The sequence below is a fragment of the Chionomys nivalis genome, chromosome X (genome assembly GCF_950005125.1).
Source record: "Chionomys nivalis chromosome X, mChiNiv1.1, whole genome shotgun sequence".
Lineage (NCBI taxonomy): Eukaryota > Metazoa > Chordata > Mammalia > Rodentia > Cricetidae > Chionomys > Chionomys nivalis.
The window spans coordinates 70,393,286-70,408,346 of record NC_080112.1 but is presented as its reverse complement, the minus strand read 5'-3'; the positions used below and the strand labels follow the sequence as shown (position 1 = coordinate 70,408,346).

Below are 15,061 nucleotides of genomic sequence, written 5' to 3'. Positions count from 1 at the left end.
TGCATGCCATGGTGCACACCAATAGTCCCAGCGTAGGCTGAGTCAGGAAGACTGCTGTGAGTTCAAAGCCAGCCTGAGCTACAGACTGAGGCTGTCGCAAAGGAACCAAAACACCAACAATTCTATGAGTGCTCGCATCCTTCTCAGAGCACCCACTTTGAGATGGGTCTGGAAGAGCAGACACAACCCCAGACCGACCAGCACGTGGGCTAAGCTATTGAGCAATGAGCGAGAAGCGTGATGCAGAAGCAGTCCCTGCACCTGGCAGCAGGGCTTCCCTCCACTTCCCCATTGTGTGGCTTCAGACCTCTCCTCTCTCCTCCAAGAGCCTCCCTCTACCCAGCCACCCCAGACCCTTCCCTGGGGCCCAGCCTTTCTTGCCCTGTCACCAGATGGAACTCCAACGTTTCTGACAGCCTGTAGCCCTGTCAGCTGCACTGCTGGTCTGCACTGCGCAGTCCCAGCTGCGACCCACTACGTTATCATGTATTTCCCAGTTCCTGAGTGTGCTCTGACCGGCTCCACCTGATCCGGACACTATAGGGCATTCTGGATGACGCAGCTCATTCTAATCCGTAACGGTTTTATATATGTCCACCCATGCCAGGTCAGAGTCAGCCATCCCCAAATCAGGAAGAGGTGGCATGCTGCTCCTGGAGACCTCCTCCCTTCCCATGCAGTGATAACAGCAGTGTTCCCGTTACACCCCACTCTAACCCAGTCCTAGTGAGCCTCCAGTCCCAGACTTGCTGGGGGGAAGGTACCCTCAGAAGGTGGGCTTCCCCTCTCCAGTCAGTGCCATCAAATCACACTTCCTGCCTGCTCCTAGACATGCTTAGTTGTTGGTGCGTGGTATTGAGAAGGACCAGAACTGCAGACTTGGTAGCAGTCTGAGGTTCCTGGCTAACTCCTTCCAGATGTGTTCACCTGGCCACAGGAGTAGCAGCAGAGGGACCCCGTGGAGGGCTGATGTAGATAGATAACCCTTTGGAAGAGGCTGTGCTGAGCCGTGAAGTCTTCACTTCCTCTGTTCACTGTAAGTTCCCAACCACAAGTGCCAAAGCAGAGAAGCAGGCAGCACGCGACCTGACCCCAGCAGCCGCAGCCAGAGCGCCAGCCTAGTCATGTACCTTGAGGTAAGTTCTGCTGCTCAGCTCAGCTATGTTACAGTACCAAGTGGCCAAGCTTCTGTGCCAGGGACAAGTCTGGACTGACCTACAGCCCAGGCAGGGGCACCAGAGAGTTGAGAAGCCACATGGAATGCAGAGGTTATGATGAGTGCATTAGTGGGATTTAGGAACCCAGCCTGGCCGCTAACCACAGGCATGTCTCCTGCCTCTGTGGCTTGGATGCTTCACCTGTAAATGTCACATTGGAGAGACTCAACCTTGGTGATCTCCAGCTCGGGGACAGTTTGGGATGAGGTGAAGGGTGAAGAGGATTCCAGCTATCCAGGGAAATGGTATACCCACATCGTTCTAGCTACCTAGGAGGCAGAGGCAGAAAGCTCACTTGAGCCCAAGAGGTTGAAATAAGCCTGGGGAGACCTTCCTACTGGAGAGCTCAGTGGGTGCCTACATAGCTACACAAGTCTCTGGGTAGGGGACGGGGAGTGTACGTGTGTGTGTGTGGTGTTCGTAGGGTGCGCAGTGGTTTGTAGGAAAGACTTCCGTGAATCCAGGAAGCTGGGGTCTCCAGATAAGGGCTGAGGGGGGAAAGGAGGGCCAGGGACCTGAAGATGAAGTGGGGAGGGATCACCTGGGAGGCAGATGGTTTTGATCCCGGTGTGGTCACAATATTGAGGCAGACAAGTCACAAGAGGGAAGGGAAAGAGAATAGAAGGCTCCAGACCTGGAAGGAAGTTCCTCCTGCTGCAAAGGACACCTGGCCTGTGTCATCATCCAGAAACGGTCTGGGGGTTGCCAGCCTTTGAGACTAGCAGTCACCGTCCCAGTAGGTGGAATTAAGGAGGAGTGGGCCTGGGAGAAAGAAAGCGACCGAGCTATTGCTAAGGGAAACACTCATCAGAATAAATGACAAGGCACAAAGGGGCAAGACAGTTGCCAGGCCTTTACAGAGAACGGCCTCCCTTCCCTCTTTCCCCTTCCTTGGGCAGGAGAGTGAACGTCAAGTGCTAGATGCCTCGGACTTTGCCTTTCTTCTGGAGAACAGTACCTCTTCTCCTTATGATTACGGGGAAAACGAGAGCGTCTTTGACTCCCCGCCCTGCACACAGGACTTCAGTCAGAAATTTGACAGAGCCTTCCTGCCAGCCCTCTATAGCCTCCTCTTTTTGCTGGGGCTGCTAGGCAACGGGGCTGTGGCTGCTGTGCTACTGAGCCAGCGCACTGCCCTGAGCAGCACAGACACCTTCCTGCTCCACCTGGCTGTGGCCGATGCACTGCTGGTATTGACCCTGCCGCTGTGGGCAGTAGACGCTGCTGTCCAGTGGGTTTTTGGCTCTGGCCTCTGCAAAGTGGCAGGTGCCCTCTTTAACATCAACTTCTACGCAGGGGCCTTCCTGCTGGCCTGCATAAGCTTTGACCGCTATCTGAGCATAGTGCATGCCACCCAGATCTACCGCAGGGACCCCTGGCTACGCGTAGCCCTCACCTGCATAGTTGTCTGGGGACTCTGTCTGCTCTTTGCCCTCCCAGACTTCATCTTCCTGTCGGCCAGCTATGATCAGCGCCTCAATGCCACTCGCTGCCAGTATAACTTTCCCCAGGTGGGTCACACGGCTCTGCGTATCCTGCAGCTGGTGGCCGGTTTCCTGCTGCCCCTTGTAGTCATGGCCTATTGCTATGCTCATATCCTGGCTGTGCTGCTGGTCTCCAGAGGCCAGAGGCGCTTACGAGCCATAAGGCTAGTGGTGGTGGTGGTGGTGGCCTTTGCTGTCTGCTGGACCCCCTATCACCTGGTGGTGTTGGTGGATATCCTCATGGACCTGGGAGTTTTGGCCCGAAACTGTGGTCGAGAAAGCCACGTGGACGTGGCCAAGTCAGTCACCTCGGGCATGGGCTACTTGCACTGCTGCCTCAACCCACTGCTCTATGCCTTTGTGGGGGTGAAGTTCAGAGAACAAATGTGGATGTTGCTCATGCGCCTGGGCCGCTATGACCAGAGAAGGCCCCAACGTCAGCCATCATCTTCACGGCGGGAATCATCCTGGTCTGAGACGACAGAGGCCTCCTACTTGGGCTTGTAACTCTGGAGTGAAACTGTAGCCTGTGCCACCCAGGTCCTAACCCATGCAGGTTCTTCTCCTCCTTGTGGCTAGGCTAGCTATGACTCACGCAGAACGTCGCTGCTGGGACCCACTGGCAGCCCAGCACCTCCAGGTCTCCCGAGAACTACTCTCCCAGCTGCCTCAGCTGCCACGCCCCATCCTGCTATTTCAGAGCTAGCTGCCTGGAGCACCACTACCCTTCGAATTCGAATTCGGCAAGTAGAACTCAGCCTTCCCTGTGTGAGGGGAGTGAGAGGTGACGCACAGAGAGGGCCAGCCCTTGCTCGCCACTGAATGTGCCTGTGGTCCCCGGCATGTCAATATCCGCACACTTTTATGCCTAAAACTCTGCTTCAACTTGCAATAAACAAGATAATGAGGACCAGGGTGTATTGCCAGTCATCATTTGGGCGGGGTCTGACTGGGCTCAGGAGTGCACTTCCTGCCTCATCCTGCCTGGCCTAGAGTCTACCTTTTTGCCCTCTTAGGCTCTGCTGTGCCCTCTGCTGGACCCCCTGTTGTCTTAGTAAAGCTGCTAGACACCCTCATCGGCTTGGGTGATGGCAGTGAATAAGTCTAGGGACACTTCTGGGCTACTAGACATCAATAAGCCATAACTCCTGAGTCCCAGCAACTCCGGCCACCAGGGAAGGCGCAGTAAAAATGAACAAATGCCAAGAAATCTATGCTACAAAGCAAAGAGGTGGTACACGCTGAGTCCAGGACTGAGCTTAGTGGCAAGAGCTGCCTGGGGTGGCTTCCTGGAGGTTCAAGGGGCAAGTGGCATCTCCAGGGGTAAGAAACTGAAGGAGTGTTTTATTTCTAGGCAGAAGAGAGGGCAGCAGCAGAGGCAGAGAGGCTGAAAACAGCAACGCTTTGGGGAGTTGATAAGTGGTTTAGCTACGCTAGATGTGGTGGTACAGAACAGTGTTTGGGGACTGGAGAGATGGCTCAGAGGTTAAGAGCACTGCCTGCTCTTCCAAAGGTCCTGAGTTCAATTCCCAGCAACCACGTGGTGGCTCACAACCATCTGTAATGGGGTCTGGTGCCCTCTTCTGGCCTGCAGGCATACACACAGACAAAATATTGTAATAAATAAACAAATTTAAAAAAAAAAAAAGAACAGTGTTTGGGAGTCAGAAGCAGGTAGATCTCCATGAATTCAAGGCCAGCCTGGCCTATAGAGAAAGTTCCAGGCAAGCCAGAGCTACGCAGGACTGATGGTGATGAGGCTATAGGATAGCCTGGGATAAGGCAATGGGATCATAGGCCAGTCAGAGAACCTTGTATTACTTATTTGGGTAATACAGGATCTTACTGGGGAGAAATAGGCTTGGGAAAAAGGTGGGGAAAATGGGGCTGAGGAGATGGTTCTGTTGGAAAGAGTGCTTGCCGAGCAAACATGAAGACCCAAGTTCAGACCACCAACACCTTTGAAAAAGCTGGGCATGACCACGTGTGCCTGTAACCCCAACACTGTGGGGTAGGTTGGCTGCCTGCCAGCCTGGAATTGGGGGAAGATATGAACTCCGGGTTCATGAAGAAATACGGTGGAGAGCAATAGAGCACACCCAATATGCTCCTCTGACCTTCACATACGTGTACTCATGTACACACACACACACACACACACACACGCGCACACCTGCAACAGAGCCTGATGGTTTGCTAGCAGTAGTTAGCACATAGCCACCAAGAAGAAATGGTCAACAGGAGCATTTTCCATGTCTAAAGCAAAGTGGAAAAAATAACCAGAGCAATGGACAAGGAAAATGTGGTACAGTTACACAACAAAGTACTACACAGCAGAAAAAAAATAATGACCTTGAAATTTGCAGGTAAATGGATGTAGCTAGAATGTAGCTAGACTGGAACGAGATAACCCAGACCCGGAAAGACAAATATCATATTACTCACTCATAGGTGGTTTCTAAACATAAAGCAAAGAAAACCAGACCACAAATCACAATTCCAGAGAACCTAGGCAACAATGAGGACCCCAAGACTTACATAGATCTAATCTACACGGGAAGTAGAAAAAGACAAGTTCTCCTGAGTAAATTGGGAGCATGGGGACCATGGGAGAGGGTTGAGGGGGAGGGGAGAGGAGGGAGGGGAGGGGAGAAAAATATATAGGTCAATAAAAACAATTGAAAAAAATAACCAGAGCTTTCTAGAATGGCAGGTGACAGGGCTACCCACTGCACATCAGTCCTCCCAGTCAAGTCACAGATGTGCCGTGACCCTCTGTGAGAGGCTGGACTTTGTCTGAAGCTGCAGGTACGGTAGACCCAGGAGAAAAGGAATGGAAGCAGTTAGCTGGGGAAGTTTGCCCTACGCTATAATATATACCTACAGTCACATCTAGTCTTAGTGCTCCAAAGACTACTCCATCCTTCTACAAAATGAAAAGCAAGAGGAAAATGTTAAAATAATATATCCTGCTTATTAAAGTATCAGTAATGGTACACTGATAAAGATAAGCATTATTTGTAGCAGGCCTCAAAAACTGGACCCCTCAAGACATCCACGCTCTAATCCCCAGAACATGTGATCAGGTCACTTTACATGGTAAAAGGGACTAGCTGTGCATGGTGGTACATGTCTGTTATCCAAGTACTTGGGGCAGGAAGAGCAACAATACAAAGCTAGCCTGGGAGACATTGTGGGTTGGAGACTAGCCCGGGGGGACACAAGGAAAGTCCTGTCTCAACAGCCAAACAGAAGGGTGTGGTAGTATATACCTGCAATCTCAGCTTTGAGAGGCAGAAGCAGGAGGATGTCTGTGAGTCTGAGGTCAGCCTGGTCTACCTAGTAATTTCCAGGCCAGTCAGAGCTACACAGTGAAACACCGTCTTAAAAAAAAAAAAAAGCCAACAAATATGGCAAAGGGGAACTGAGGTCGCTAATCTGTGACCCAACTGATTTTAAAATAAGATTTTGGCAGGTCATAGTGGTGCATGCTATAATCCCCAGTATTTGGAAGGCAGGCAGCAGAGACAGAACTGGGAGTTAATGACCTACCTAGGCTACATAGCGTCCAAGGTCAGAGCTGAGCCAGGTGGGTAAGCAGATAAAGTTACTTGTCACCAAGTCTGACAACCGTGAGTTCAATCCTTGGGATCCACAAGATAGAAGAGAACTGACTTCCAAAATTTGTCCTCTGACTTCTATGTGTGCTATGACACAAACATGGCCCCTTACCCACAATAAATGTAATAAAAATTTTTTTAAAGAATTCAAGGGCAGCCTAGGCTATATGAGACCTATCAAAAATAGTAATAAATAATAAAAATAATAATGATAATAATGGGCTTGGGAGAGGGCTCAATTTGTGAAGTACTAATCATATATGTACAAGGAGCTGAATTTGGTCCTAGCAACCACATAAAATGTTAAGCATGGTGGTGTGCACTTAGAACCCCAGTCCTGGGTGGGTGGCGACAGGAAGAACACAGTAGCTTGCTGGTCAGCCAGCCTAGCCGAATTGGAAAGCACTACAACCACATGAGACACTGTCTCAAAAAACAAGGTGGACAGCTCTTGGAAATGAAACCAAAGGTTTGTCACTGGTTTTCACGTGCATATGGACATATGCTCCAAGACAAGTACGCGCGCGCACACACACACACAGACACAGACACAGACAAGAATTCTCTAAATGGACCCCAAGTCTCTAGAAGTGAACAGAAAGTAAAAAAGATGTTTTGTCTCAAAGAAACTGTAAGTTCCAAGTCCCGGTCTCTGGCCTCCATCTTTGGAGGCCCTGTCCTTGTGCCCGCCAAGCCTTGACCCCTCCCTGGAGGAATGTCAAGACAGCCTGCCAAAATCTTGACCACTCTCCCAGTCTACTTAAACTGCTTCCCCAGAAGGTCCCCTGGTAGTCTCTCCCCCCCACACCTAACATCTTGGAAGTTCCACTGAAATAGGGCGGCCTTTCCGTGTGGCCCTAGGCCACACGTCGAAAGCCCCCTAGTCCACAATCTGAGCTCTCCATGCCATGCTAAAACCGGCTCCTGGGCTACAGTGGCTGCATCTTGGTGAGTCCCTTTTTTTTTGTCTATGCCTAGGGTTTTGGGGGGACCCATTCGTACTTACTTGTTGATTATGGACTCTTGTTGAAGCCGTGAGCTTGCACCAAGAATTTGATCTCAGCAGTAGCTAGACCAGCAAGGTGGACTTTGTTCGCTCCAGGGACACCTAGTATTCAATTCCATGACCCCGTTAGGCCTAAGAGCTATTTTAGCAGACACGCTGTAATAGACTTAGGCCATGTGGTTGGTCATGAACTTTAAAATGGGCACTTGCAGTTCAAAGCCAGATCCAATACCGCCCCTGGGATGCCTCTTACAAAATCTTTATAAATTGGGCCTGTCCGATAAAGACAAATGGGCAGAGCTTACATATGTCCATGATTTGGGGGCTCTGCACTCTCGCCCTTCCCTTAGTAGCCAGTGTCTCACGGCACCATGCTGCCAGAGGCACTGGCCCCCTCCCCCACTCCCTCAAGCCCACACTACCCAACCCCCTCTTGTGGAGCAACATTCTCCACAACCCTCTCCTTCCGTCTACCCCCTCTCTTCCCAATCCGGAGGTTCAAGGTCAACTACCACCTTACCCACCTTCTTCTCCCCCTCCTATCTCATCTCTCCACCCTTGGACCCCATCTGCGCACTGGGCTAGCCCCTCTCAATCCTCCCCAGTTTACCCCCATACCAGATCCCACCATAACTCCACCCTTCTCCGTCATCTCCGGGAGGTGGCGGGAGTCAACGGCATTATAAAAGTTCATGTTCCCTTTTCTCTTCCAGATCTCTCTCAGATAAAAAAAGTGACTAGGTTCCTTTTCTACTAATACTTCTGCCTACCCATTTTATTTATCAGTCAGCACCAGATATTAGGAAAATGTTAAGAAAGGTTGAGGAGGGTCCTCAAACCCCTACATGAAAATTGGTGAAAATGGCCTTTAAAGTTTTTAATGCCTGAGAAGAATCAGCTGAGTCTTCCCAACAGACAAGGCTACAACAGGCAGCTACCCTACAGGCCCAGGCTTTAGCAGCTGCCCTAAGATCACAGGAAGGGGGACAAGGGAAGCCAACCACAAGGCTCTACCCTAGTGAAACCAAGCCTAAGTCAACCTCACAGGCAAGCTATTTCAAGTGTGGCCTAAATGGTCATGTGGCACAATATTGCACTACGCCTCCTCCAAGGTTATGCCCTATCTGCCAGCAACCTGAACACTGGAAATCACAATGCCCCCGTGTGAGCTTGTCCTCTATGCCACACCACGGAGGTTTGGCCTCACCAACATCAGCAGGTGAAACTGTGCCAGCCTTCGAACTTCTCAGCCTTGCAGAGGATTGACGCTGCCCAGACTTGGTATATCCAGTAACCCTATCCGAGCCTAGGGTAAAACTGCAGGTGCGGGTAAGTCCATTACTTTTCTATTGGACACGGAAGCTACCTATTCTGTTCTAACATCTCACTTGGACCTTACGTTCCCCTCACCAATTTCCGTTATGGGAGTAGATGGGACCCGTTCCTCCCCACTTAAAACTTTGCCACTGCCCTGAATTCTTGCAGGACAATTTTTCTCTCATTCTTTCTTAGTGATACCTGCTTGCCCAGCACCTTTACTGGGTCAAGAAATCCTTAGCTGATTCCCCAAAGCTTTGTTCTGCTTCTTGGAGCCCTCTTTTGATCCCACCCATCTCCAAGATTGTATTTTACAGGTTCACTCCTCCTGCCAGGTGTGTGCCCAGGCCAACCCACAAATGGCTCTCTACATATGTCAGTCTCTACACCAGCTTCGTGGACATCAACTGGGCAAAAATTGGCATGTTAATTTCACCCATATGCCTACTCATAAAAAACTCCGATATCTCTTAACACTTGTAGACACTTCTACAGGATGGATAAAAGCATTTCTGGTCTCCAGCGAAACAGCAGATGTTGTGGCTCAGATACTCCTGGATCACATCATTCCTCAGTTTGGTGTCCCATGGACCATCCAGATGGACAATGTGCCAGCCTTCACTTCCAGGGTCATGGAGCTCGTATCAGAAGCTCTCAATATCTCCTGGAAATTCCACACCCCCTACCATCCACAATCCTCTGGAAAGGTGGGGAGGGCAAATGGACTCATCAAACAGCAACTAACCAAGCTCTCCATTGAACTCAGGTTATCTTGGCCCTCCCTTCCCCCCATTGTCCTTACTCATCTCAGGGCCACCCCATGTTCCCCTACAGGCCTGAGCCCTTTTGAGTTGCTTTATGGCAGGTCCTTTCTCCTTAACCATCACCTCCCAGTTCAAACTCCTCCACTGGCAGGGTACCTACCCTACCTCTCCCTTTTAAGGTCCCTTCTCCATTCACATGCTGACAGTTGTCTTTCTGCCACCACACCAGTGGACCTTGATGCCCCTAAACCTGCCCTGCTATCCCCAGAGGACAGAGTACTCCTCAAACAGTTAACTCCTAGGTCTCTTGAACCTCAATGGACAGGACCTGACACAGTAATGCTCACCAGCCTCTCAGCTGCAAAGCTCTTGGGACACCCATGCTGGTACCATCTCTCCAGGCTCAAGCAGGCACCTACTCAGGACACTTGGTCTGTCCAACAGACAGGACCTTCCACCCTCCGGTTTTCCAGGATGCCACAATGAAGGGCGTACCTGCTCCTCATTCTGGCACACTCATCTTTAGTGATAACAATTTTTTTCCTAGACACCTGCCTTCTCATCTCCCCCAAGGAACAGATGCCTGCCTTCTCCGGGATGACAGTTCATGGGACGCCTTTCCAGCCACACTTCTCACTGAGCATGGATCCACCAACACCCAGCTCTCCTCTTCCCCACGTCACCCTATGCCCACAGGAAGTAGCCAGACGAGTCAATGCCCCTTTTTCCTAAGAGAGTCTAAATGTTAGTCAAAATGTCACCTCAGCTTCCTGTTACCCCTTATACAAATAGTCTGGAATATAAGTCCCAAGTCCCGGTCTCTGACCTCCATCTTTGGAGGCCCTGTCCCTGTGCCAGCCAAGCCTTGACCCTTCCCCGGAGGAGTGTCAAGACGAGCCCACCAAAATCTTGATCACTCCCCCATTCTACTTAAACTGCTTCCCTGGAAGATCCCTTGGTGGTCCCCGCCCCCATGGTCACATTCAAGGCCTCCCGGTTCCCCCTCAGGGTCACCCGAGAGCATGGAAATCCCATTAAACCTGGACATTTTTAATTTAGCTTATTGTGATTTGGCTTGATTTGGATTTTTGCATTGGCAGAGAGCTTGCGTTAGGAAAAATTCCTAACAGAAACCATGAAACGGGCTGTGGAAGGCCTCTAGGTACTAGAAAAGAAATGGATTTTCTAGAAGTTCCTGTCAACACCTTAATCATAATCTAGGTTCTTGACCTTCCAAACTCTAAAATATTATAATATAATATCCATGCTGCTCTAAGCCACAAGTTGGTGGTCATTTTCTGTGGCATCCACAGGAGTACAAACACTAATACAATGTTGGGTCCTATCCACACCCTCAATAGCTCCCAGAGATAGGCAGTCTGCTCGAGCACTTGAATAGGAGAGCTGGAATGTGAGGTGGAAACATTTGTTTTCTGAATGATTGCATGCTTCACTCAAATCCACGAGCAGCTGGAACTCATGAAGCAGGCTGGCTCCTCACACCCGAGGAGGCATAACAAGCTGGCAGAGTACTCACTACGAGCCGCTTACTCTGTTGTGACAATATTCTCGTGTTCTCACTGCTCTCCCTCCCAAGAAACATCCTTTTCTTCTGACTCATTCCAAGTTAAAACCCAAGGTGGATCCAAAGGGCTTCAAGTATTGTCAAGAGCTGTATGGTTAGCAAAAGAACTCTTTATTAAGAACAATCATCAATAATAACAAATCAGAAAACACATTTAAACCCCAATACTTAAAACCTTACAGAAATAGAGTTTTGTAGAACCTCTTCTCAGTAAAGGATTTGGCTCACATAACTATATTCTAGGCAAACCTTAAGGATTTGCCTTTTGTTTACTGGCAAAATAATCCTTGCTGAGTCTTTTCATCACATTCCCATGGCTGATTCCTGCCATGCCATTAAACACGGCTCTATAATTCTCCTGCACATATTTGGCAAATGGTCTCACATAGGGCACAATGGGGGTTCCATCCTTGCGAAACAATGGCAGCAAGACCAGATTCCCTTTGCATCTGGCACAGATGAAGCGTTCAGTGTTCAGCGATCTGGTGTAGCGGCCAATCCTGGGGAGAAAGGAGATACCACAGCACAATAACAAATCAATCACAACTCCTCAACAGCAGCTTCAACTCCTCAGTTTTATGCTCAAAGCAGCAGCAGAGTCAGGCCAGCTCAAATTCAGGGAGATAATGGAGAAAGAGAACACAGAAATAGTGAGTTTGACTCCTTAAATTGGTCCATAGACTTACTAAAGATCGACTTGGTCCTGCCATAGTTCAAGGCTACAAAGCTAGCTCAAGACTAGCATATAAAACTTGCCAGGAGCCTGTTTCAAAAAGACAAAAACAAAAATCATAAGAAAGAGGGCTGGCCAGGCAGTGGCAGCCTTTAATCCCAGCACTCGGGAGGCAGAGGCAGGTGGATCTCTGTGAGTTCAAGGCCAGTCTGGTCTACAAGAGCTAGTTCTAGGATAGGCTCCAAAGCCACAGAAAAACCCTGTCTCAAAAAGAAAGAAAAAGAAAGAAAGAAACAAACAAACAAACAAACAAACGAAGGAAGAAAAGAGGGCTGGCTGATGATATGGCTCAAGCAGGGGAGCCATGGAGTGTTTGCCTGGCAGCCACGAGTCCCTTAGCTCGATTCCCAGTACCAGAAAAAGAAAACAAACAGCTACTGGAGGCTGGAATAACAAAAGAATTGGCAAAAATCTGAAAAGGCCTTACCTGTATTTGCACAGCATGCATTCATAATAGATCTTGTAGTGAATTGTGTAGTTATGGCAACGGGTGACCTTAGGCAGTTCTGGGTGTACTGAATTGCATTTTTTAGCATAATATTGCCATGAGATACCATGAGAATCCCGGATGCCATCAAGCAGCCAGGAGGCTGCATGGCATAGTTCATGGATCAAGGTGTCCCGGATTCGATCTTGAGAGAGAAATGAAAAGGAACTGTCAGCACTAAAATGAATTTTCTTCTGATCTACTATCCCACAAGCTCTTGACTTTCACCCCTACCAAACACAAGGCTGTCTCACAGAAGCACAGTCAGCTGCAATTGTTGCCTTCCCAGGATTCGGAGAGTCAAATTTCTACTCACATACAAGCTAGTTTTGGTTTTGACTGCTTCTTATAAGAGTGGCCAGGTCTTTGGGGAGCAGCTCCAGCATGTTCATCCTTTTGTGGGACATTGCTCGAAATGTACCTGGACGAGGCTTGCTTTCTTCATGCTTGGGACAAAGGTGGGCTCAGGAGGTATGTATGACCATGAGATTTGGTGAGCAGAAGTTTGGGGTAAGAGAGAGATCTGAGCTGGGTTCTTTTATGAAAAAATTAATTACATTTATTTATTCTGTGTGTGTGTGTGTGTGTGTGTGTGTGTGTGCATGCACATACATGCACATGCATGTGGAGACCAGAGGATAACTTGTGGAAGTCAGTTCTTCCCTTCTACTATGTAAGTCCTGGAGAACAAACTCAGATCAGCAGGCTGGATGGCCCTGAGCCTTCTCACCCCCCACCCCACCCCCCCCCACACACCCGTGAGCTAGACTCTTAACAACTGACTAAATTTAGAATTAGAAAGGCTATTTAAGTCCATACATGACCTTTAACCCTAGCACTTGAGAGGATGAAACAGGTGGATGACCCTGGGTTAGAGATCAGTCAGCATTACATGGCAAGATCTCAAAACAACTTTGCTTTGTTTAAGTATTTTTTCTTACTGATTTTTTTTTTGTTTCTTTGTTTTGATTTTAGTTTTTTGTTTTCTTGTTAGTTTTTTTTTTTGAGAGAGAGAGAGAGAACACAGGCAAACATACATAAAGTTAGGTGGGAGGATCTGGGAAGCGTTGGGGGAGGGGAAAGAACATGATCAAAACATATTGTATAAAAAATATTTTTTAATTAAAAACAAAAAACCAGCAGCCCACTTCTGTAATCCCAGCACTGAAAGGCTGAGGCAAGAAGACTATAAAAGTTCAGGGTCATCTTGAGCTATATAGTATGAGGCCAGCCAAGGCTACACTAACCTGTACCCTCACCCTCCCTACCAAAAGGCGGCCATTCAAAGCTGAGTTGGGGGGCAGACACATAGTTCCAGTTACTCAGAAAGCTGAGATGAGAGGTCTGCTTGAGTCCAGAGGTTCAAGACAAGCCTGGACAACATAGCAAGACACCATATCAGAAACAAAACAAAACACTTGATTCTAAAAATCTGTTGTCGCTGCTATTCGATGGCATACTACTTACACGGCATGTGTGAGGCTCTAGTCTCCAATATGGTGGGAGCATTTGGGAGAAGACAAACAAAATGTAAGTAATGATTGGATCTAGAAAACCACGGGCTGTATTTTGAGAGCCAATGGGCAAAGAATGGATGAACCATGGGCTAGCAGCGAGCAGTGAGAAGCCAGATAAACCACATGAAGCAGGAGCAGACTACCACGGCCTTGAAAACCAGACTCTGAGCAGGAAAGCAACATAGTAGCACACACACAAAAACTGAGGGAACAGAAGAGGGGATAAGTAACCAGACTTTAACAAATGAAAAACTGTCTGGCTAGAACCGGCATCTTGATCCTTGGCAATTGAGAGAATGGAGACGCTGGCTTTGGCAAAGGAAACGTGCAGATGGGCCTGGAAAATACGTTGGATTCCTAGGAATGGTGAGACATCTAATAATGATGTCCTCTAAGCAACATACAGAAGGCCTACCCACATGGAAATGACAGTTCAAAGCTGTGACATAGGTTGCCGGGGATGCGTAATTTAACAGATCAGAAGGACAGGGTGCTAGGGTAAAGCCACCATATTCCTGGAATCACCTGCAGAGTCGCAGACTTTCGGAGAAATTGAAATCTTAGCACAGCGCTGCCTCTTGGGTTGTTGTATCTCATGGGTAGTGCATAAACCAGCAGTCCGCAGCATCTTTTTATTCCAAGTGATTTCTATTTTCTCTGGCAACTGAAAATGAAAAGCAAACAAAAGTATCAGAAAGCAGTTCTAAAGGTTTACTTTTTAAAAATGTATGTGTATGTGTATAAGCCTGAGTTTATATGCACCATATGTGTACCAGAAGAGAGTGTCAGGTCCCCTGATGATGGAGGTGGGTCATCTTTCTATCTGTTGTTTTATTGGTTAAGTAATAAAGAAACTGCTTGGCCTCTGATAGGACAGAAAATTAGGTAGGAGGAGTAAACAGAACAGAATGCTGGGAGAAAGAAGCCGAGCCAAGGAGTCGCCATGATTCTCCCACTCCAGACTGACACAGGTTAAGATTCTCCCTGGTAAGCCAGCTCGTGGTACTACACAGAATATTAGAAATGGGTTAGATCAATATGTAAGAGCTAGCCAATAAGAGGCCGGAACTAATGGGCCAGGCAGTGATTAAAAGAATACAGTTTCCGTGTAATTATTTCGGGGCATAAGCTAGCCATGCGGGCGGCCGGGTGCCGGGGACGCAGCCCCGCCGCTCCTATTACAACAGAGTGGCACCCAATGTGCTAATGAACTCCACATAAAACCTGAGAGGGCTTAAAAAGGATACAGAGAGAATTTAAGACAGATTTTTGCTGTTTGTGGGTTGCGTGCGGCAAAGAAATTGTCCTGACTCAGCAACAGGAAAAAACTG

The 15,061-nt window shown here is 48.6% G+C and overlaps 1 protein-coding gene across 1 annotated transcript; it reads left to right on the top strand.

Annotated features, from left to right (window-relative positions):
• Window positions 1–1,070: 1,070 nt before the first annotated feature.
• Window positions 1,071–3,354, top strand: Cxcr3 (C-X-C motif chemokine receptor 3). Its single transcript, XM_057760321.1, has 2 exons — window positions 1,071–1,136; window positions 2,117–3,354. The coding sequence occupies exons 1-2, from the start codon at window positions 1,125–1,127 to the stop codon at window positions 3,206–3,208; spliced, it is 1,104 nt and encodes a 367-aa protein (XP_057616304.1). The 5' UTR covers window positions 1,071–1,124; the 3' UTR covers window positions 3,209–3,354.
• The last annotated feature ends 11,707 nt before the right edge of the window (window positions 3,355–15,061 follow it).